The 24172-nt window shown below is 40.9% G+C and overlaps 1 protein-coding gene across 4 annotated transcripts in view; it reads left to right on the top strand.

The window, feature by feature from the left end:
• The window catches only part of nlgn1 (neuroligin 1), a 230978-nt gene that overhangs the window by 195395 nt on the left and 11411 nt on the right, over window positions 1-24172 (top strand). For all 4 annotated transcript variants that reach the window (XM_086088428.1, XM_086088430.1, XM_086088429.1 and 1 more), the window contains one exon: window positions 18950-19027. In XM_086088428.1, the coding sequence (XP_085944554.1) occupies window positions 18950-19027 (78 nt within the window). The remainder of the gene's footprint in view (window positions 1-18949; window positions 19028-24172) is intronic.

Here is a 24172-nt window from a genome sequence, read left to right as displayed (position 1 = left end):
ACGTACGTGTAATAAGACTAATGCAGTGTCGGTCATTTAGGAACCTGCTTCTAGCCCAAATTGACCCCTTAAGTGAAGAAAGATCCTACCCGTCTCTTGATCGCGTTCCAGTTTTGTGTCCTCGATCCAACTCCCAATAAAGTGCACACATTCAGCAATATCGGCTGACATGCAAGGTAGCCAAAGTTTCAAACCATGGGCTTCTTCCAGCCATTCGTCACTTGTCTTCAAGGGGTCAGAAGTTACTTTGTCTCCAACGATTAACAATTACGTAGTCATCTTTCTCTCTCTTCCTCCTTTGTCAATAAGACCGGTAGTTTTTGGATCGATGCAGCATATGCAAGGGAAGCCAGTTTGTCTTTCTGTTTCTGTCTGTTGCCGAACGCTGTCCTTGTTGTAACAGGCAATCCATGGTGACTACAAAAACGCTTAATTAAATCATCAACTTTCATGCTGTTGAAATCGTTTAGGTCTCCATTGCTTTCCATTACTCCTGACTACTGTTTGGTAGCTGGGTAACGCCCCCCTACCCACAATGCACTGAGCGGTCCGAGATGCGCACTTCGCTTATTGGTTCACTGATAGTTAATGTGTGTAATCTACCTTCCTTCTTGCTTCAATTATTATTATTATTATTATTATTATTATTATTATTATTATTATTATTATTATTATTATTCACTTTCTTTATTAGGGCCTGAGCAGCGACCACTGTGAGGTCCCTATTGTTTTTCGTTCTTCTTCTTCTTTGTAAGCGATCTCATTTTTGGGGACCTAAACATTTACGAAAACTCACTGAACATTTGATTAGAGTCCAAGTCTTAATACATCTACAAACGTATATTTATTCGTACTGATAGCGCCACCTACTTTTTTTTGATTTTTTAACATTTTTTTCTTCAACTTTTTTCTCCAACCACGTTAACTGGATCTACCTCATATTTTCTCAGAAGAGTGTTTAGGCCTTTATGATGTCATAACTCGAAGTTTGTGAGTGGGCGTGGCTAGGTACTGTTTGCCAAGAAAACAACGGCAATTTTGAGGGCCTAAACATGCACAGAAAGTCATGAAACTTGGCACACACATCTGGCCTGGCAAAACAAGCAATATTTGATCGTGTATTGTGCGATTTTTACAAAAATGACTAACTAGCACCCCCTATAAATTTTTAACAAAGCAGCCCCAGTTGTACATTTAAGCAAGGTCTATGAAAAATTGTGTGTATTTGAGGGAGCCCAAGACCTAAAAAAAAAAAAAAAAAGTATCTTGGATCTATATGCTTAAATGAACTGGAAGTGAGCAAAAACATTTTGAATGTCCAATCTTTGCCAATTTCTGAACATTTACAAGACGCATATTCTTGCTCATTTCTCCTACATGTTTGATCCAATTGATTTCAATCTTGGCCTGGACCATCAACAGGGGGAATTTTTTTTGAGTTTTCTAAATACTATATGACGGGGGCGGGGCCTCAAACTTTGTGTTTCATATTTGCTTCGCCACAAAGGAGAAAATGTTTAACAACTCCCCTGTACATGCTCCCCCCCCACCCCCAAACTTCTCATGTATATTAATAGTCACGACCTGAAGGCATCTATATGATAATATTTAGTATCTATCTAATATCTATATTGCCACCTATTGGTGACAAAATTGAATTTTTTTACATTTTCATCTAGTGCACCAAGCCCATGAAAAGGATTTAGTTGAAAATTTGTCACAGAAGCCTTAACATGTTGATCATGCCCCACCAATTATTGTGACTTTTTGTCAAAGGGCGTGGCCATGACGGTACTGCAAATTATGATGATTCACCGTGACAATAAAAGCTGCTTTAACTTGACCCAGATGATCCTATTTTCTCAAAATTTCAAAAGTCCAGTCCTGAATACATCTACGATTTTATATTTCATCATAGTGCCCTCTATTGGCCAAATGAAATACATGTTTTTTTTCTTCGATGTTGTTCTCTAACCGGGTTAACCAGATCTACCTCATATTTGCTCAGAGGACTGTTTAGGCCTTCATGACGTTACAACATGAAGTTTGCGACTTTTCGTAAATCACTGTGGCTACATACTGTTCGCCAAGAAAACAAGGCCAATTTTGAGGGCCTAAACATGCACAGAAACTCGTGAAACTTGGCACACATCTGTTCTGGCAAAATGAGCAATATTTTATCATGTATTGTAAGATTTTTACAAAAATTACTCACTAGCGCCCCCTACAATTTTTTTAACAAAACAGCCCCGGTTGTACGTTTAAGCAAGATCTACTGCAATTTTTAGGTATATGAGGGAGCCCAACAACTACAAAAAAAGTATCTTGGACCCATATGCTAAAAAGAACAGGAAGTGAACTATGAATTTTTGAATGTCCCATTTTTTGCAGATTTTTGCACATTTACAGGGGGCATTCTTTTGCCCATTTCTCCTACATGTTTCAGCCGATTTACTTCAAACTTTGCCTTGACCATGTCAAGACCTCGCCCATGTCAAGACCTCGCCCATCAACAGGGGAAATAAATCTTGACCCTTAGAAATAATATTGAACGGGGACGATGCATAGTTTCATATTTCCTTCGCCATGAAAGACGAAATGCGTAGTAACTCCTTGGTACATACTCCAAAAAATCCCAAATTCACATTTACGTTTATAGTCACGACCTGAAGGTATCTCTATGACAATAGTCAGTTATAAATATAGTGCCACCTAGACCTTGGGTCGATAATTTTTTTTTACGACACATCAGATATTTTGTCAAAAATTTGCATACTCTTTGTAAGTGTGATAACCAAGTCATTTATGAATATTTTTGTACTTACCACCACTCAAAATGTTCAGTGGCATCAGACCTATCAATACATATGTACTTTTTATTGATTGATTGATTGATTTTATTTATACATGATGTGTATATATGTACTGTAAAAAATGACAATCAGGGCAACTTATTTCCCAAAAATAAAAACGGACGCTGATTTTTGAGGGTCTTAACATTGACCAAAACTCTTTGAGCTTTACACACATTAGCACACCTGGCAAAAAAATATAAAAACAATGCATATGTACAGGTATATTATGCCATTTTCAAAGAATTTTGGCTTTGAATGTACCTGTACCCCAATGTGCAAGTGGCCTGGGCTGCGAGGGCCCTTTATAACTGCTCGCAGCTCTAGTTATTATTATTATTATTTATATATTTTTTGTATATATTTTTTATATATTTTTTTATATATTTTTTTTCAAAATCATTACTGTTGTTATTATTTTATGGCAGTCATTTCAAGTGACTTTTTTGGACATTTTGGTTTTGAGGACAATTCCCTTTCAACATTTTTTTTCCTTTCATGCTGAGCCCTATGAGGCTTGCTAACTACTATTCCTGGGGTCCATTTCATAAAGCATGTTCAACAAACACAGAGACTAACCCTGAACAGCGAGTTGACGCCCTGAGAAAGGAAACTCTGCGTTTTCGGTTCCAGGACAGCTGAGTAGTTTCACCTGGCGTTGCCACTACACTAAAAAGTCCACATAAATGGAGCCCCGATTCGTCGAGTCACCATGGCAACGGGGAAGCGCAGAACGTGGCGCCGCCCTCTGCTTCCGCACTTTTTTATTTTTTAACCCTCTCAACTGAAAATCTTAATGCGATCATATGGCGACTTTGCACATGTCTTTAGAAAAAAGTGGCGGCGTGGGAGAACGTTGCTGCTCGGGTGTCAGGTCAATGCGTACATTTAAATGTAGTCCTTTGCAATCACAATATTATAGGGGAAACCTGTTGAATGATAACTCATTAATTCATTTTATTTAGGTGCAATCCTGCGGGGGAGAAGCGCACTTGACTTAAGATGAAATGTAAAGACATTATTCAAACGGTTATAAGAAAAAAAGCAGAGTGCAACACACAATATATGCTGTGATGTGAGCGCATGACTACGGCGCCGGTAATGTTGCAAATGTAAGGATGGATTAAGTTGTGTATGATGTAGATGATGGACTGTGATGTGAAACGATACCGCTCAAAAAGATAACTGTCCGGAAATACCAGCATATCTATGTGTGGTCTGATAACAATCTCATGGCGAAAATTTAATTCCCTGCACAATTATGTGGCACCTTCAGCAATACCGGCATTGTCGAAAGGACATGCCATGTTCGAGACAACTTTATGCTACAGACTATAGGCATATTTTTGCCAAAACTCGCCGCAGCGGACTTCATGAATGAGGAAATAAAATTTTGTGTGTGGCTGAAAGGAGGCGGGGACAGAGAAAACCTCAAGGTTCATTGTGGAAAAACCTGCAACTGACCAGGTTTTGTTCATGGAACATGTTGCTACGGTAACTGACCAAGAGCTTAAATGACCTATTTTTATGAAAAAGGCTAGAGTTACCTCTTTTTCTCTGATTTCAGTTACTTCCCTTTCTGAAACAGAAAATGCAGAGTTTCCCACATTTCAGGGTTTCTTGACCCAGAGTTCTGACTAAACTTGCTTTGTGAAATACACCCCTGGTGTGCTCGTCTGGAGATGGAGCAATCTACTTTGTTTGGCTGACGTCACACAGACAGTCTCCCTTGTTTCATGGAATGTTAGGGGAATGGGTATTGCAGTTAAACGTAACAAAATCTTTAATCATCTGAGCTCATTTAAACCAGACATAATTTTTCTACAAAAAACACATTTAAAGGTTACCTATCAGACGAGATTGAGAAATAACTGGATAGGCCAAGTCTATCGTTCCAACTTTAATCACAATGCAAGGGGTGTTGCTTTTCGTTTTAAGAAGGGAATCCTATCCGTTCTCTCTGATAAGGTTACGGATTCCAATGGCAGGTTCATTATATTAATCGGAAAACTTTGCAACTCTCCAGTTGTCCTTATAAATATATATGACCCCAACTGGGATGAGCCACAGTGTTTCACCAGATTGCTTGCTTCTTTACCTGGCGCCGATACTGGGGATATGAACTGTGTGCTGCATCCACAGTTTGATAAATCCAATCCCAAACCTGGTAGCCCCTTATCAAAATCTGGTGCTTTCCTCTGGGTTTTCATGCATTCTTACAGTCGAGTTGATCCTTGGAGAAAACCCAATCCAGGTTCGCCTGTCCACAAAAGTTACTTGAGAATTGACTATTTTTAAATTAATAATAGTCTCCTGTCACGCGTCACCAATTCACAATACCATAGTATTGTTGTATCGGATCACTCTCCGATGCAATTGGATATCCACTTCCCGGATAATGTTCATCCCCGGCATACGTGGCAATTAGACCCTTCTATATTGTTGTGCGCTGACTTTAGAAATGTTATTGCAGAGCAAATAGACTTCTTTCTGGAGACAAATGATAAACCAGACATGCCTACATTAGAGGTCAGATAATTTCCTACATAGCTCATCAGTAAAAAAAAACAGCATAATAAACGTCTCTCTGAGATTGAACAGTCTATTTTGAAAATTGATAAAAAATGTCTAGTCAACTTCGTCTGACTTACAGAAAGAGCGCACTTTGCTCTCGTTGGAGTTCAATGATTTTTCTACTCAACAGGCAGTGAGGAACTTGCTTAGGTCTAAACAAAAACTGTTCGTCAAATAGCCAGTAATTCGCAGATAACGGAGATCACCATTGGTCCAAATATATCCACATGTGACCCGAAATGTATTAATAGTCAATTTCAAAAGTATTATTCAGATTAACAGATTAATTATTCAAACATAGATTCAAGCGCATGTACAATTCAATCTTTTTTTGATTATTTGGACATCCCCACTCTTGACTCGGATACCCAGTCCTTACTCAATAGGCCTATCACCGTTGAGGAGATACAAAATGCTATTAATTTCATGCAGGGTGGTCGGGCAGCAGGAAATGATGGATTTTGCATCGAATACTATAAAGTGTTTGCATCTAGTGCCTATCCTGAAATCAATGTATGATGAAACTTTGGCTTATGGCAGCCTACCGCCAACCCCTCACTCAAGCCACCATATCCTTAATATCGAAAAAAGACAAGGACTCACACTTGATTGCTCTTCCTTTAGACCCATACGTCTTTTTTGTTGTGATTATAAAATCTTAACTAAGTCGCTTGCAAATCGTTGGATCGATGTGATTTCAACACTTATTCACCACTTTTTAATATAATTTTTTCTAATCACTTATCACAATCTCCTCAGGTAATTCTGTCACTTGACGCTGAAAAGGCATTTGATAGAATTGAATGGGCGTATCTACATGAAATCATGGAGAAATTTGGACTTGGGAAATTATTTTGCAACTGGATTAGAATTCTCTATGACAACCCTACTTCAGCTGTTAAAACAAATGGGCTAATACCATCTTCTTTTCCCGCTGAATAAAGGGATGTGCCAGGGCTGCTGTGTGTCACCATTTCTATTTGATTTAGCCATAGAACCTCTTGATATTTGCTATTAGGAGTGACACTAAAATCAGTGGGGTTATGAGAGGAGACACGATTAATAAAATTGCACTATATGCGGATGACTTGCTCCTTTTTGTTGCCAATCCGTTTAAGTCCATACCTCACCATTTACATCTTTTGCAGACTTTTTGGGGTCTTTCGGGCTACAACTTGTTCAAAAGATACAATTATATTAAAATTATTCCCGATTCATGATGAAGGCAGAACATAGTCCTATGACTCCTTTCCTTTTAAAACTGAGCACCAGGCCTTTAAATACCTAGGTGTAAATGTAACTAGCTCATATGGCACACTTAAAGAAGCAATCTTTGACAGTCTACTTGATCACACAAAGAAAGACTTGGAACGGTGATCAGGACTCCTAATGTCTCTGGCAAGCCGTATTAATGGTGTTAAGATGACGGTATTACAGAGATTTCTGTATTTGTTTGTGTCCATTCCTGTTTGGCTTCCGAAACATTTCTTTATGAAGCTGCATACTCAGTTGTATTGAATGCCTTGCGTGCAGTGCAGTCCCACCATGACTTGTTTTGGCGTTGCACGGATTACAAATAGCGATCCTGGGTTTGTTTTACGTTTATTGTGAAATACTGCCAAACTGACGACATACTTGGTTGGAGCCACGCTCCAGCTACTGTTGCTTGTAGCACACAAGTGCGCATTTGCACACGTGACCTTGCGGGCGCTATTACTCAGCAGAAGAGGACAATGGCTTACCTTTTTGGGCTTATGCAAGGGAGATACGATCGGTGGACAAGGTTGAAATTATTGTGAGGTATCGATCGATCACCGATCGCCAAAAATTAAAGAAATCGAGCAAATTTTTCACATAATTTGCTAAACTTGAATCCCTGGAATCTTCTCTCCAAGACTTGTAATTCGAAACATCGACCCTCCAACGCATACTAGAACTTGGGAGGCTTGGGAGCAGGATTTAGGTATCACGCTTACGGATACTGTCTGGGCTACATGCATCACCAACATAAATACATCCTCTATTTGTGTAAGACACAGGCTAATACAATTTAAGATATTCCATCGGATTCATTGTTCTAATGACAAACTGGCAAAAATATATCCATATGTTTGCCCCATCTGTTCAAGGTGTGCTAACTCTGTGTCACTAGGATACATGTTTTAGTCATACCCTGTCCTTAAAAGATTCTGGCAATCTATATTTGACTGTCTGTTGGCTCTATGTGGTGCATTTCACAAACCTAACCCGATCAATGCCATTTTTGGGGTTATGCCAGAGGACATGCTTGTTCCAAGCGCTCAAGGTAAAGCAGTTGCTTTCGGTAGCCTCATTGCACTAATTTTAATGAATTGGAAATCCAATTTTTGCACATTCACTGTGGTCATTCTTTTTGCCCATTTGCCAACAGTTTTCAATCAGATTTACTTCTAACTTGGCATGGATCATCTCAAGACCTGGGAAATAAATCTTGACTTTTTGAAATACTACATGACGGGGACTGGGCCTCAAATTTTGCCTTTAATATTTCCTTCACCTAAAGAGAGGAAATGCTTAAAAACTCCGCTGTACAAGCTCCAAAAAATCCCAAACTTCTTATGCATCTTAAAAAAGTCTCTTAGAGCCATATGCTAAAATGAACCGAAACTGAGCTACGAATTTTTTAACTCTTTGACTGCTAGACGTTTTCAGAAAAGGGATGCTGTCAGTGCCAGCCGATTTAAGCATTTTGACTGATCTTTCAAGGTCCACAGAAAATGTTCTGTTTGGACTATGGAGACACACATACTACCAAATTAAAGATTGAACTTTCATCTTTCATTAGAAAAAAAAAGTTTGTTTCTACCTTATTCCGTTCTTTAGTAATCAACAATAGAAAATGGTTAGTTTCCCTCTAAATGCGCTTGTTTTGGACCAAAATACGGAGAAATCAAGCTTTTAGTGAAACGATATTATTTCATGCACTCTAGTGAATTTTACACTTCTTTTTGTCCATGAATGACGCCACAAACACCTAAATAGTGCTTTACTTCTATAAAAGACTACCACCAAGAATGAAAAAGGGTTTTTTGATAGCAAAATAAGTTTATTTACATTCAACAGTGTAACAATTTGACAACAATTTGGCAAACTATTTACAAATGTGTGCAACTGTGGTGCTATTTACAATTATGTGGATGTTTCAACGACGTTTTTCTTTTTGTGAAACACTCCCCTGCGTGCAAGGAGACGCAACATGATTTGCACAACAGATTAGTTTCACTGCGATTGCCTCTTCGCGTGCAGAAGCTACACTTTCTTGCAGGCCGTTTTTTCCGGGGAATAGCAAGTATATACTGCAGTGTGTGTTGCCATAAAGTCTAATATCAGGATCATGTTACGGTTACGTTACGGTGGTGTTACGTCTGGCTTCCTCATGTCCTTCAGTTGCTATACCGGGTGGTAAGAGATGTTCTGATCCATCTTATCCACTCCATTCATGGTGGCATCGTAGTCCAGAACCAGTGTCTTCTCCGTGATCAGACTGTACCCGCTCCTCCGATGAATATGCATTGGACTCGGGGTACTCTTCATTGTCCGACCGAATGTCCGCTTGTGCAGCTCCGGTGTTAGCAGCGCTAGCCGGTGAGGCTTTATGACGTGAGAATAAAGGCCGCGTCCAACTGTGGCGTCCAACTGTGGCGTCAACCTCGGGATTCACCATCATCATCATCATCAATGTGCATTGGTCGATGCTTTTCGACAACTCTCCATCGCCCGATCGAATCTCCGCTTGTGTAGAAGTACCCGGTCGGTTGTGCTGTGCGTTTTCCGGCGTTAGCAGCGCTAGCCGGTGAGGCTTACTACGTGATCATAACGGTCGCGTCAAGGCTTCCAACTTTGGCGTCAAGCTCGGAGTCATCATCATCGTCGACATCAATGCGCTTTTTAGTATTGATCGATGCTTTCCGTCTTTGAAAAAAATGCTCAAGCGTGAGCTGCTTGCAACCGGTCGCCATTGTTGCATCATCATTCATGGTCTCCTCAACACTCTAGCTCCGCCTCACGTCTTCTTTTCTTTTTTTCTCCTTTTTTTCTTAAAGAGCTCAGTATTGTTCATTCGGAAATGTCATCATCATTGCTCTTTATTTATTTATATATTTTTTAATATATATATATATTTTTTTAATATATATATATATATATATAATTTTTTTTGTATGTGGGTGAGTATGTGTATGTGCATGCGTGCGTGTATTTGTTAGCTCACCAAAAACCTATTAGAAAAAAATCCCATACCGTTCACCTAAACCGAACACCGCCGTCAGGGGACCCGAGGGGACCAAAGAAAACCAAGGAAGGTGAAATCCAGCACCGACCAGACACCACCCACCGGGCCACCCACCAGAATTCTTCCCCAACCCAAGAAACATCTAAATTCCAACAAATCCCAAAAAAAAAAAAAAAATCAGGGAGACCTCAAGAGACCGAAGGAGAGACCGAGGGAAGGAAGGAAGGACAGACGAAGCCGAGTGAGATCCACAGACACCAGCCTCCACCGATTCAACGACCTGAGGAGGAAGCAGATTGTGTCTGAGTTTCGGTAGATGCTGGTGTGGTGGATCTGGCATGCATGAAAATCTCCACCAAAGAGGGGAGCCGTCGACACCTGCCAGGACAGAGCAAGTGCAACACCTCAGGGCCCCCCAGGCCGCGGCAGCGCCAAAGGACGACCCCCGGGCCCCGCCAGGGCCACCGGCCGGAGAGCAAACCCAGGAGCAGGAGCGCCCCCCACCCCAACACGGCCCGCGCCCCCGGCCCAACGCAGCAGGACGGGGCACTGCAGGCCCGCCAGGCACCCCACCGGCCCCCAACCCCCGCACCCCCCACGACCCCCCGCCCCCCATCCACCCCCGCCATCCACCCCAACCCAGCCCCAGCCGCCCCCAAGTCCCCAATCCCCTAGACACCCCGCCCAGCACCCCTCCCCCCGCAACCACCACCCCCCCCCCCCCAGTGTATATACAAGTGTGTGTGTGTGGGGTGCGTTAAAATTAGGAGCAGGTGAACCGGAGCCGAGGGAAATGATATTCCCACGCTCTGATCTACCCGCCTCCCAAGCATGTTACTGAGTGTATGTGGTGCATTAAAAAAAAAAATAGATAGGGGACACGGACAGGGGACCGCAGCACTGCTCTATACCGGTGGCACCCCCCCCCCCCCCCAGTTGTGTGGTGCATTAAAATTGGAGGGCAGTTGTAGGGTGAAGACGGTGTTTCCACCCTACCCCCCCCCCCCCCAAAGTGTGTTATGTGCCCTATATGTCTATAAAAGTGTATTGTGCAAACCTAGTGTAGTGAGTTAAGAGGAGCGACCAGCGGGGCCCTCCCCAACGGGGTGGGGGCAGGAGGCGCACCCGCCCACCAAGCCCCTACGCATCCCACCGGGACCCCGGCGGGCATATGGGACCAGCCCGGCGGGGCGATAGGGCTCGCCCCCCGGATACTGGGTCCCGCCCGAGGTGCCAGGACGCCCACCGGAGCGGGGCGGGCACTACATCAAACCCCAGCCAACCCCGCCGGCCCCCGGAGCACCGAGACCCGGGCCATGGATGGAGCCCCCGGCCCAGGGGAGGGGAAGGAATGCGTACCGGGGAGGGGGAAGGGAGGGGGGAAGGAGACGACAAGAAGGGCAGGGGGCAGCGGCAGGGCCGCAAAGAGAGGGGGAGAGGAGGAGGAAGGGTGACGAGGGAGAAGGGACAGGGAGGCGGAGGACGGGCGGGGAGAGGCGAGGAGGGAGAGGCAGCAAGGGGGAGGAAGGGGGAGGGGGAGAGGGAACCACCGGGCACCCCGGCGGCCCACAGGCCCCGAACCGCGTCGCCGGGCCCAGACCGACGGACCGCGACCGGAACGGCGCCGCCCCAGACACCAGGGAAAGCCCCGCAACGCATCACCCCCCAAGAGACCCAAGGAACGGCCAAGACGCAGCCGCCACCCAGCAGCCAACAGAGGGGCAGACCCGCCCACGCCCAGCCAGGGGGAACAGCACCCATAGAATTAACCCACTGGCATGCCGTGAATCCGAATATCAACCCCTGGTGCCCATCGGAGGTGAATCCGCTCGATCCCGCTGGCAGCAGCCGGGTTCCTGACTATAAAAACACAACCATTAGTTACAAATTGCCAAATACAGAAACATCAATGCAAGTTATCACGCTGCTGTGGCTCTCGCTAACAGGCAGAATTAAGTAACCAGGTTTAGGTTAAAAAATTCTATATACGTAGACCATGTTTCTTTAAATTTTGACATTTGGTTTTTATTTGAGGCAGATATTTTTTCCATTAAAATGTGATTTATGAGGAGGTTAGACCATTGGTCGATATTCAGAGTTTGTTTATTTTTCCAGTTAACAAGAATTGTTTTTTTTGCGATAGTAAGGGCTACAAGTATAGATTGAAATTGTTTATGTGGTAAGTCAGTTGTTGTTAAGTCACCTAGCAAACACAAGTTTGGAGAGAACGGTATCCTACAGTCCAAGACAGCGGAAAGTTTTTCTAAGACTTTAGTCCAGAAACACATAACCGGAGTACATAACCATAAAGCATGAAAATAAGTGTCTGTAGTGTTTTGTAAACACTGGAGACAAATGTCGGAGTCTGAGAGTCCCATTTTCTTCATCATATATTCAGTAATGTATGTTCTGTGAATAATTTTATATTGGATAAGTTGTAAATTTGTGTGTTTTGTCATTTTAAAAACGTTTTCACAAACTTGAATCCAAAAGTCAGATTCCGGCGCTATAGACAAGTCTGTTTCCCATTTGGAGATGGGTAAAGAAGTTTTATCAGTATATGAAAGTAACTTATATATTTTTGAGAGTTTTTTTGTTGTTGTCGGAGAAAGCTTGGTAATATCTTTAGCTAAAACAGGCGGTTGGAGCGTACCCTGAAGTGTTGGAATTTGTTTCTTTATCATACTTTTAACTTGCAAATAATGTAAAAAGTTTCCGTTTTTTATTTTGTATTTTTGGAGCAAGGATGTATATGATATAAACATATTATCTGAGAAGAGATGGTGGAGATGTGTAATTCCTTTCTGCTCCCACACATTCAAATAAAATGATTGGTTGTTAATTTGAAAGTCGGGGTTATGCCATAGGGGAGAAAGCCCGCAGGGCTCCACTTGGGCTTTTGTCATTTCTAGTGCCTTCCACCAGGCAGTCAGGGTGGCGGAAATCATTGGATTTTTAAAGCAGTTATGTCGCTTAATCGATGTTGTAATAAAGAGTAAATCTAGGAGTCTGAGGTTATTACAATCCTTCTGTTCTAGTTCCAGCCAACAGTTAGTATCTCTATTGGGTTGTGCTCATAAAATAATATATTGTAGCTGGTTGGCTATATAATAGTGCATAAAATTTGGTGCCTCGAGACCTCCTTTGGATTTATTTTTCTGAAGAGTAGATAGACTAATCTTTGCTTTTTTTTTTATTCCAGTAAAATTTTGTAACGGCTGAGTCCAACAACTGGAACCAGTTAGCCGTAGGTTTAAATGGAATCATTGAGAAAAAATAGTTTATTTTGGGTAAAACTTTCATTTTAATAGTGGCTATTCGTCCTATTAGAGAAATAGGAAGATTATTCCAGCGCTCCAAGTCACTATAAATGCTATCCAGAAGTGGAGTAAAATTTAAATTAATTAAATCAGTTAATTTATGTGAGATTTTTATGCCTAAGTATTTTAAATTACCTATAGGAAATGAGTAGTGTGGGTCCTGGCTTGCAGGGTTCCATGAATTTTCCGCCTCACGTCTTCTACTGACGCCCACGGTTGGCGACCCACCCAACCTTGTGCAAAGAGAGTCATCGCTGCCATCTAGGGGCCAAAACAAGTCATTAAACTAACTAGATCTGCTTGATACTTGATACACAGCTGCCCAAGGCTTTCCTCCACCCGTTTCCCAAAAAAAACAAAAAAAAACATAGTGAACGTCTTTTAATGTCCTCGGCGCCCCTCCGTAGGTTTTTACTAAACATTTTATAACGTTTATGGTGGTCAAAGAGTTAATGTCCGATTTTTGCAGATTTTTGCTCATTTACAGGGGTCATTCTTTTGCCCATTCCTCCTACACGTTTGATCCGATTGCCTATAAACCATGTCTACACCTGGCCCATCAACAGGGGAAAAAAATCTTTACTTACAAATACTATTTGACGGGGGCGGGGCATCATATTTTGTGTTTCATATTTCCTTTGTCATGAAAGACAAAATGCTCTAAAAAAAACAACAACTTCACATTTTTGTTTATAGTCATGACCTGAAGGTATCTATATGACAATATTCAGTTATAAATATAGCTCCACCTAGCCGTTGGGTCCACAAAAAAAATTATGACACATAGGGTATTTTGGTCCAAAATTTGGATACTCTTTGTAAATGTGATAACTAAGTCATTTACTAATATTTTTTTGCTTTCCCCCACTCAAAATGTTCACTGGCATCAGACCTATCCATAAATATGTACTTTTTATTTATTTGTTTATTTTTGATGCCCTCTATGGACAATAAAAGCAATATTGTGCTTTGAGTAAAACTAACGATTATGTGTAAATATGGAATGTATTATAATGTAATGCCAATCGGGGCAACTCATTGCCAAAAAATAAAAAAAGGACGCTGATTTTTGAGGTTCTTAACATTGACCAAAACACATTGAGCTTTGCACACTCATGACACCTGGCAAACAAAAAACAAAAAAAGCAATCCATATGTAAAGGTTTATTATGCCATTTTGTAAGAAATTTGGCTTTGAATGTGCCCAATGTACCCACACCACAACTGCCCGCAGCTGTAGTTAGGGCCCGAGCAGCTAACGCTGCGAGGTCCCTAGTGTTTTTTGTTCTTATTATTAGGGCTCGTGCAGCTACCACTGCAAGGTCCCTTTTGTTTCTGTAAGCCAAAGGACGTGGCCGTTACGGTGCTGCAAAGTCTGATAACTCACCGTGACAATAAAAGCTGCAATAACTTAACCCAGATGATCCTATCTTTTTATCTATAAATTTCACACATTTGATGAAAGTCCAGGTCTGAATACATCTACAAACTTATATTTATTCGTACTGATAGCGCCACCTACTGGCAATTTTTTTCACTTCAACTTTTTTCTCCAGCCATTAACTGGATCTAACTCATATTTGCTCAGAAGAGTTTTTAGGCCTTTACAAAAATGACTTACTAGCGCCCCCTAGAATATTTTACTGAAGCAGCCCAGATCTACGAATTTTTTTTGGGTATCTACGAACAATTTTTGGGCATTTGAGTGAGCCCAAAACCTACAAAAAAGTCTCTTGGACCCATATGCTTAAATGAACAGGAAGTGACCTACAAATTTTTGAATGTCCGATTTTTGCCAATTTTTTAACATTTACAGGGGGCATACTCTTGCTCATTTCTCCTACACATTTGCCACATTTGCCATGGCCTAGACCATGTCAAGACCTGGGCCATCAACAGGGGAAAAAAATCTTGACTTTTCTAAATACAATATGACGGGGGCAGCCCATCATATTTTGTGTTTCATATTTCCTTCGCTATGAAAGACAAAATACATAATAATTCCCCGGTACATGCTCCCAAAAATCCCAAACTTCACTTGTATGTTAATAGTCATGACCTGAAGGTATGTCTATGACAATAGTCAGTTATAAATACAGCCCCACCTAGCCCTTGGGTCAAAAAAAAAAAAAAAAAGACACATAAGGTATTTTGTCCAAAACTTGCATAGTAATTGTAACATTATAACTAAGTCATTTCTAAATATATTTTTACTTCCCAGCACTCATGTTTAGTGACATCAGAACAATCCATACATATGTACTATTTATTTATTTTAGTTATTTATTTATTTTTGATTACTTCTATGGACAATAAAAGCAATATTGTGCTATTAATAAAACTAACTTTGATATATATATATATATATATATATTATTTTAATTAAAAAACTTAGTAGTACACAAATTTGGTAATTACAGACCAATTTCTATACTACCATAATTTCGGTGGGCGGGGGGGCGAGAATCCTCGCCGTACCTAATCAATTGGCCAAGATGGCCGCCGCCCTGGGTGTACGAGGGGGCAAGAATCCTGGCTGTACCTAATCAATTAGCCAAGATGGTTGCCGGCCTGGGTGGGCAGAGTGGTGAGAATCCGAGAGGGGGGGGGGGGGGATGGGGCAAGAATCCTGGGTAAATCAATTGCTAGCAACTGTAAATGAGGAATTTTCAAAGCTGCAACTAGTGTTGCACGGGATAGCGGTATCAGTACCGTACCTTGAAGTTTTTGGTGTCAAAAACGGCTCGGTATAATTTTATTTTAGCACCGGTAAATAAATACGAGACAGCCCGCCAACTCTGTTTTAAAGGCAGGTACACATAAAAGCAGCACACCAGCATCTATCAAAACTCAGACACAATCTGCTTCTTCCCAGGTCATTGAATCGGTGGAGGCTGGTGTCTGTGGATCTCACTCTGCTTTGTCTGTCCTTCCTTCCTTTCCTCAGTCTCTCCTTTGGTTTCTTGAGGTCTCCCTGATTTGTTGGAATTTAGATGTTTCTGGGGTTGGTGAAGGACTCGGGTGGTGGATGGTGTCTGGTCGGTGCTGGATTTCACTTTCCTTTCTTTTCTTTGGTCCTTCCTCGGGTCTCCTGACGGCGGTGTTTGGTTTAGGTGAACGGTATGGGATTTTTTAATAGGTTTTTGGTGAACTAATGAATACACACACACACTCACACGCACGCACGCACATACACTAACGCTTTTCCCTTCAGGGGTCGCCACAGCAAATCAGTTGCCTCTTATCTAACCCTGTCTGCATCCTCTGCTCTCGCACCAACTACCTTCATGTCCTCTTTAACTACATCCATAAACCTCCTCTTTGGTCTTCCTATAGACCTTCCGCCTGGCATTTGAAACTCAGCATCCTTCTGCCAATATACTCACTATCTCTCCTCTGGACATGTCCAAACCATCTCAGTCTGGCCTCTCTGACTTTATCTCCAAAGCCTTTACATGTGCTGTCCCTTTGATGTACTCATTCCTGATTCTATCTATCATGGTCACTCCCAAAGAGAACCTCAGCATCTTCATCTCTGCCACTTCAATCTCTGCCTCCTGTCTTTTCCTCAGTGGCACTGTCTCCAGACCAAAGAACATCGCTGGTCTCACCACAGTTTTATAAACTTTTCCTTTCATTTTAGCTGAAACCCTTCTATCACACACCTGACACTTTTCTCCACCCGTTCCAGCCTGCTCCTCAGGCATCTTCTCACTATCTAAGATCCTGTTGAACAACCCAGTCAGAAATTCTACTGCTACCTCTCCTAGACACTTCCATACCTCCACAGGTATATCATAAGGACCAAGTGCCTTTCCACACTTCATCATCTTCAATGCCCTTCTCACTTCATATATGCATCCTAATAAGTTTGAATTATAAAAAAAATAAAAATAAGTTCTGTTGTCAGTTTAAATTTTTCTGGTTTTGCTGATGTTTTAGATGTTTGTCGAGGTACCGTTTCAGTATCTGTATGGAGGTATTTTATACAGGTATAGTATCAAAGTTAAAATGTTGGTATCGTGACAACACTAGCTACAACTATAGTTTACTGCAACAACAACAACAAAATTCACTGAATCTAAAAAATTAATAAATACATGTTTGGGAAAAACGTCTGTAAACAGGGTATAATCATACAAGTAAATAATGTAAATATAGAACATGTTAGAGAGCACAAGGTGCTGGGAATATTTATTGATGACATGTTGAATTTGCACTCTCATATAAGGCAACTACGCAGTAAACTAGCTAGATTATATTCTTTGGAGAGCACAGAAAGTGCTAAATCAGAAGGTGCTTCATATAATTTACTGTGCATTAATTCTGCCGTATCTGACCTACTGTACAAAGACATGGGGCAACACTTAGAAAGGCAGTTTCTAGCCCTTGCTATTACTCCAGAAAAAAAGCTGAATCAGAATTATACACAATGCCAACTACAGGGTGCATACACATGAATTATTAAATACTTAATAATTAACTTAATAATATTTAATCAATACTCAAACACCATGATTTAATTAACTTCTGAACTATTCAGATAATGAATAATGTGGCTAACAATTGCCTTCTTAAAAATGTACCACTTTGCTTAACGGCAAGCGAATCGAAATATGATTTGAGAGGGAACGCTGCGTTTGTACAAAAAAACCTAAGAACCACATTTCCTGTACTGGTGGTAAAGCAATGGAATAAACTGGATCCTGGAGTAATTGGTGCAGGGATGTTAACTGTCTCTAAAAAACAATACAAAAATATATTTAATAGGCACACCAATGAGACCAGTTAGACAAAGGTTGTATGTACTGTCAAGGCCAACTTGTCGGGCCTCTGAAATGTAAGTAAGACTCCCTATTCCAAGAAAGAACGTAAACATGGCTAAATGTGTGAATCTTTGAGGAAGAGACAAGGACATAAAGGCGAGACTGCTAGACAGTTAAGTTGGCTATAGATATTCGGACATCACGTGACTATTTCTCTGCCCCGTGGCAGGAAAGTAGGACTACAATGACGAGGAGGGATAAATCTAGTGTTTATCCATCAACTTTTCACGCAAAAGCATTGACACTCACTTTGATGAACAGGACATGATATACATGCGTGAGGTGGACAGGTTGGATGATATTACTATTGCCGTTGAAGTGTCAAGAGTGCTTTTTTTTTTCCAACTCAGCAATGCTGCTACGTGGAATTACCCCCTCTCTTACACCGGGGAGTGCTTTCAATTCTGATCATACAAAGGCTTTGCAAGTGTGTACAATCTGTATTTATTTTCCCTTTATGTGTAGTCAAAATGCCATCAAAGTTAGCATTTTCTTGTCTTGTTATTTTATTGTCTTGTTATTTAGGTACGTTAACAATTTAGCACCTGCTAATTTGGCAACACCCCCTTTGAGTGCCGACTTCAAATCTTAGTGAGGGATGGAGCAAGACTCTGACTTCCTGTTGAGTTACTCTTTAAATGTTTACTGGGGACAGGGTTTAATAAGCCATGGCTTCACCCGCCAGCCCTTTTTCTTTTTGGATGTTGTGAACTTGTGAATTTTGTGTTGAAGGTTGTTGTAATAATATGTCCGTAAGGAAAAAATAAATAAATAATAATTGTGGACTCTAAATTCAATTATGTAAAACAGTAGGCAAACAAGCAAGTGCATCTGTTATTTATTAGATAGATAGATAGATAGATAGATAGATAGATAGATAGATAGATAGATAGATAGATAGATAGATAGATAGATAGATAGATAGATAGATAGATAGATAGATAGATAGATAGCTTTATTGTCTGTTCCATGTAAAAACAAATGTTTTTTTTGCCACGGCTGTAAAACAAAGTTAAAAACTCACATTCAAACATTACAAACAGACTGATCCAAATCCTTCTGCTTACATTTTCTTCTGCTTAAATTTTCTCTGTTCTCTATTTTCAGGTTAATTTATGGTTGGAGCTGGTTCCTCATTTGCACAGCCTCAATGATGTCACTCCACTTATTCCCACTACCACCAAGGTATGAACTTTTTTCCCCTTTCAGTTAGGGCTGTCACGATATGCAATAAATAAATTAATTGCACAATAATAAAAAATGAGCTTGATCAGTTTGCCGGAGGCGGTAATTCTCAGCCATGTACGTGCGTGTTTGTTTACATACGTCATCAACATTCGCGCTGGTCCGTTGCTTCACTCTGTCACTCTGGCTTTTTTTCCTTTCTATTCACTCACTCACGCACACACACGAACATGGTCTCCCGGGCGGGTAAGCGAACACGCCGCCTACATCACTCCGCCACCCGGAGCCTGTAAAGCGGCTTTTAAAACCAGTTTAAACATTTTGCTTCGCATGTGACCACCATCGGGTCTTCATAAGCACACGCAATTCTCTTTCTCATTTGGGAGCCGCGGCATTAGCGCTGCTCATAACCATGTAGCATTATTGCTTGTGTTGTTTTTATTCATTGCTTGTGCTTTGAAGCCTGCCAAAAAAGCAACACTCGCTATGTGCACACACCCTCGCAATCCTGTGCTGCTCAGTAAGATATGGGCTTTACCAAAGACACTGGGTGGGTAATAAGTTAACTTTCCTGTCACAACTGACTCCTAAAACCATGCTTAGTGTATTGAGGAGTGAATTATCTTGACACGCACTCTTGGAGGTGGTGCTGTGCCAAAGTAGTTACCCCGAAAAAAATCTTTATCTGCCGCGGTTAAGAATGTTTTTCAATAAATGCATTAGGAAGACACATGTGTTTTTGAGTTTTAGAAACAAGGTTTTGTAACAAGAAAAATAATATTATTTATCGCAGATAAACAAAAAGAAAGCAAAAACACGCTCGCATTCCGCAGTGGACTCTAGGTGCATCCAATGACCACGCACACAGTTGGAAATCTTAGCATACACAGAAAAAGCTCAAACGACTGATGAATGTTAATGTTAATGATAAGGGGATCACCTTATCACATGGATTTACATGTAAGTCAGTGCCTTTTCATCTCATATCGCCAAAGTAGTGAGACAGGAGAAGGTACAATAAATGTTTTGGGGAAATGAGGCAATGTATGGAGAGTTCGAGACGTCTACTAAAGCTGACGTCACGTCATTGATTCGCGGAATAAATAAACCGTCTGCCGGGCTGCCACAAATGTTAACTTAATGCTGAATGTTTCAAATGGAATTAAATTAAAGACAAATACAAATTTGACAATGTTACTTTGCGTTCATTTTGCAGACGCATAACATACATATCCAATTTATAAAGAAGAAGAAGACAAGAAATTGGAATTGTAGCCTATTGCTGCATTGGGGTGGGGTGGGGGTGGGGAGACATCAGACACATGTCGCATAAATGGGCACCAAAAAAATCTGAATTGGGCTGCAGTGTGAACATACATATATATTTTTGCTTTTGTTACACACTTCCATCCACCCATCCATCAATTTTACTTCCTCTATCACTATTATTTTTAGTCAATTTCTTTACATACATAAAAAAAATACATTATGTTATTGATAAGAGTAACACACATTGGAAATATAAACTCATCTGTCCCTTGTATGTAAATACATTTTAGTATGTTGATAATTTTATTTATGGTGTACAGTCTGGGATTATTTATTTACCGGACCAAATATCAGTTCCAATATGTATATTTGGGAAAAAATACATCTTGATACAAATATGGATCAAATACAGTGATCTCACACCATAGAGTAAAAATATTTAACATTATACCACACGCTATATAGTTAAAGGTCCTCATTACAAGTTAACTTTACTAGCTCTGGTTGCAAATTTTTCATTTTCTTTTTAAAATCTCAAATTCATAATTAAATAAATAAATCCCCGATGTAAAAAAAAATCAAGGATGCGTCTGTCGAGGAAGGATGCATCTGTACTTGCTCCTGCACTCGCTCGTGACTTCTAACTTCTTGTTGACATTGGGATTTTTAACTACATTGCTGCAATATGCCTGGCAGAAAAAGAGCTGACGAAATTGAGGAGATAAAATCTTCTCTTGCAAAACTCAAAGAAATGGTCACCGAAATACTTGAAATGAAAAAGAGCATCAAACCACTTCTGCAGGAAATTCAGCAGTTGAAGAAAGAGACAAGAAAAAGATCAACGCATTCTCACCTTGGAACAAAAAGTGGATGATTTGGAACAGAATCTTCGAATCAACGATGTGATATGTGATATATATATGTGACACTCTGTTTTAAAGGCGGGTACACATAAAAGCAGCACGCCTCCTTCAGTTTGTGTGCGAGAGGGCCCAGGAAGATGGCTTCACGCACTGAACACTGAAGCGCTGACTGGCTGTGCACTCCTCGTTGAGAAGCATAACGAGCTAATTAAGGCTTCACGCATTGAACACCTAAAAGCGCTCATATGGAAAAAAAATTCTTACATGACGGACAAGATGGTTTGTAACAAGAGCAAATGTGTTTCGCAGAGAAGCAGAAGAAAAAGCAATAATCACTTCTGGCCCTGCAGTGGACTCAAAGTGCGTTCATTGAACAGGCACACAGTAGGAAATCACAGGTCTGCATAGAAAAAGCCCAGATGACTGACAGAGTGACAGGTTGTGATACATTTTTTGACACTTTCCTTAAAAAATAAGTCGAGTGTAAATTATTTTGTTCCCAGTTTGTAGTATTTGATTACGCATTCGACTAATTGGGAGCGGAATGGAGAAGAGCAGAGACATGCACGCACACTCAAGTAACGTTATATTGAGTCATGAGTGCCACTGTATTACCAATATTTAAAACGGATTACTTCAAATGCAGTTAAATACAGTACTTCAAGAATATGGCATCCAATGTGAAAGCCCATACAGTATATATATAAATATATACAGTCTTCTTCTTCATCTTTTCCTTTTGGCTTTTCCCTTCAGGGGTCGCCACAGCAAATTAGTTGCCTCTTATCTAACCCTGTCCTCTGCTCTCACACCAACTACCTTCATGTCCTCTTTAACAACATCCATAAACCTCCTCTTTGGTCTTCCTCTAGACCTTCCTCCTGGCATTTGACACTCAGCATCCTTCTGCCAATATACTCACTATCTCTCCTCTGGACATGTCCAAACCAAGTCAGTCAGATCAGTCTGGCCTCTCTGACTTTATCTCCAAAGCCTCTAAAATGTGCTGTCCCTTTGATGTACTCATTCCTGATACTATCCATCATGGTCACTCCCAAAGAGAACCTCAGCATCTTCATCTCTGCCACCTCCAGCTCTGCCTCCTGTATTTTCCTCCTTGGCACTGTCTCCAGACCAAAGAACATCGCTGGTCTCACCACAGTTTTATAAACTTTTCCTTTCATGATTTGGAACAGAATATTTGAATCAACGATGTGATATTTACTGGTATACAGATTAAGCCGCGGCCCTCGGGCGAGAGCTGCGGCCAGCACAAGTGCAGTTGATTCTGACCAAGCTTCAGCGAACGAGACTGTGGAACAGCAAATAACAACTCGTTCAGAGATTTGAGATTAATTGTGGATCCAGCGCACATTCAGATGTGCTTTTTGCTTACAACTGGGGGGACACGACCACCGGCAGTTCTGATCAGGTTTGTTGACAGGAAGAAAAAGATTGCTCTTTTGAGAGATAGCTACAAGTTTAAAGATAAACATGTCTACGTCAACGAAAATCTCACTAAACGAAATGCTGACATTGCCAGAAGGGCGCAACAATTGAGAAAGAATGGATTAATCGAGAACAAATGGACAAAAGACTGTCGGATCTTCATCCAAACAAAAGAAGACTAATCTTCTCAGAAGAAAATATGGATTGTGAAAAGAGTGGAAGAATTGGCGGTGTTTGAGAGACAATAACTGCTATCAGTAACTCACATAATTAAATTGTGGATTATGTCTTACACAAATAAAATTATCGTAACATATTACTAATTAACCCAAAACTGGAGCTGTCATGATTTCAATAATATAAATATAGCAGATGATTACTTACTGACACTGCCAAGGTTAACTCTTGTTTATAGACCTGCATTGATAACATGTATTGCTGTTCCTGTAAGAATGTAAACATTGTCTGGCAATATTTCTGTTTGGACATTTGTTGTAACATGCAAGGCTGTCGTGATAAGGTTGTATTGTGGCTGCAATGTATCTGTTTTAAATATTTACAATGGGTTGGTAAATATGGTTCCGGGATGCAGCTAGGGGGGCTACTCCGCTGGGTGGGCTGGCCTTGGTGAGCGCTCAGGAGTATCAAGATCTAAGCATCATCGGATGCTGGCAACAGTGGTGGCTGCACTGACCAGAATGGAGTGAACATTGCTGTAGACGCAATGGGAAGAATGCAAGCAGATCTACTTTTCTGGAAGCCACAAAATTAGTGAAAGCTGATCCAAAGTCAGTGAAGACGCTACAGGTGAACGATCATGCGCTTGCCTTGGCTGCTCGCCTGGTTGGATGGGCCTGTTGGTGGCGTCCGGGAACCGATTTACCAATTCCAAATGATTGGTACTAGCTGCAACCTACACCCAGACATTACTCAAGATGAACTGAGCAAGGAGTGTGCAGACTTAAGTCTGGGATTGATAACGATATGAATCAATGACTATCATAATCAATGTATATGATGCGTATAGTAAAAATCGATGGGGCGGGTTACTAATAAGCCATGGTTTCTACCCGTCAGCCCTTCTTTTGAATGTCAATGTTGCAAATACAATTATGTGTGAGTTACTCAAGTTTAAGTTACTTTAAAAAAAAGTTTTTTGTTTTGTTTTATTGTTTTGTTTTGCTTTATTCATTTTTTCCTACTTCTTACTCTACATCAGAGGTGGGCAATCTCGGTCCTCGAGGGCCGGAGTCCTGCAGGTTTTGAAAGTTTCTCACTTCAAGCACAAGCTGATTGTAATCAACAAGATCATTATCAGGCTTATGCAGAGCTTGCTGATGAGCTGATCAGATTTCAGCTGTGTTGAACTCCTAACACGTCCGTGAAACATGCAAAACATGCAGGCCCTTAATGCCCACCTCTGCTCGACATAGACGGTAATATTGTAAAGAAACTGATTACTTTCAAATGCAAGTAATCACTACTATGAAATATGTTGCATTTTAGAAGTAACTTGCCCAACACTGATCATAACTGCATGTCTGATGTTTGTAACAAACCAATC

This window comes from Leptonotus elevatus, chromosome 11 (assembly GCF_054856555.1).
Source record: "Leptonotus elevatus isolate MCC_2025b chromosome 11, RoL_Lele_1.0, whole genome shotgun sequence".
NCBI lineage: Eukaryota > Metazoa > Chordata > Actinopteri > Syngnathiformes > Syngnathidae > Leptonotus > Leptonotus elevatus.
The sequence above is the reverse complement of the archived record's forward strand: the minus strand, read 5'-3'. Positions and strand labels throughout refer to the sequence as shown.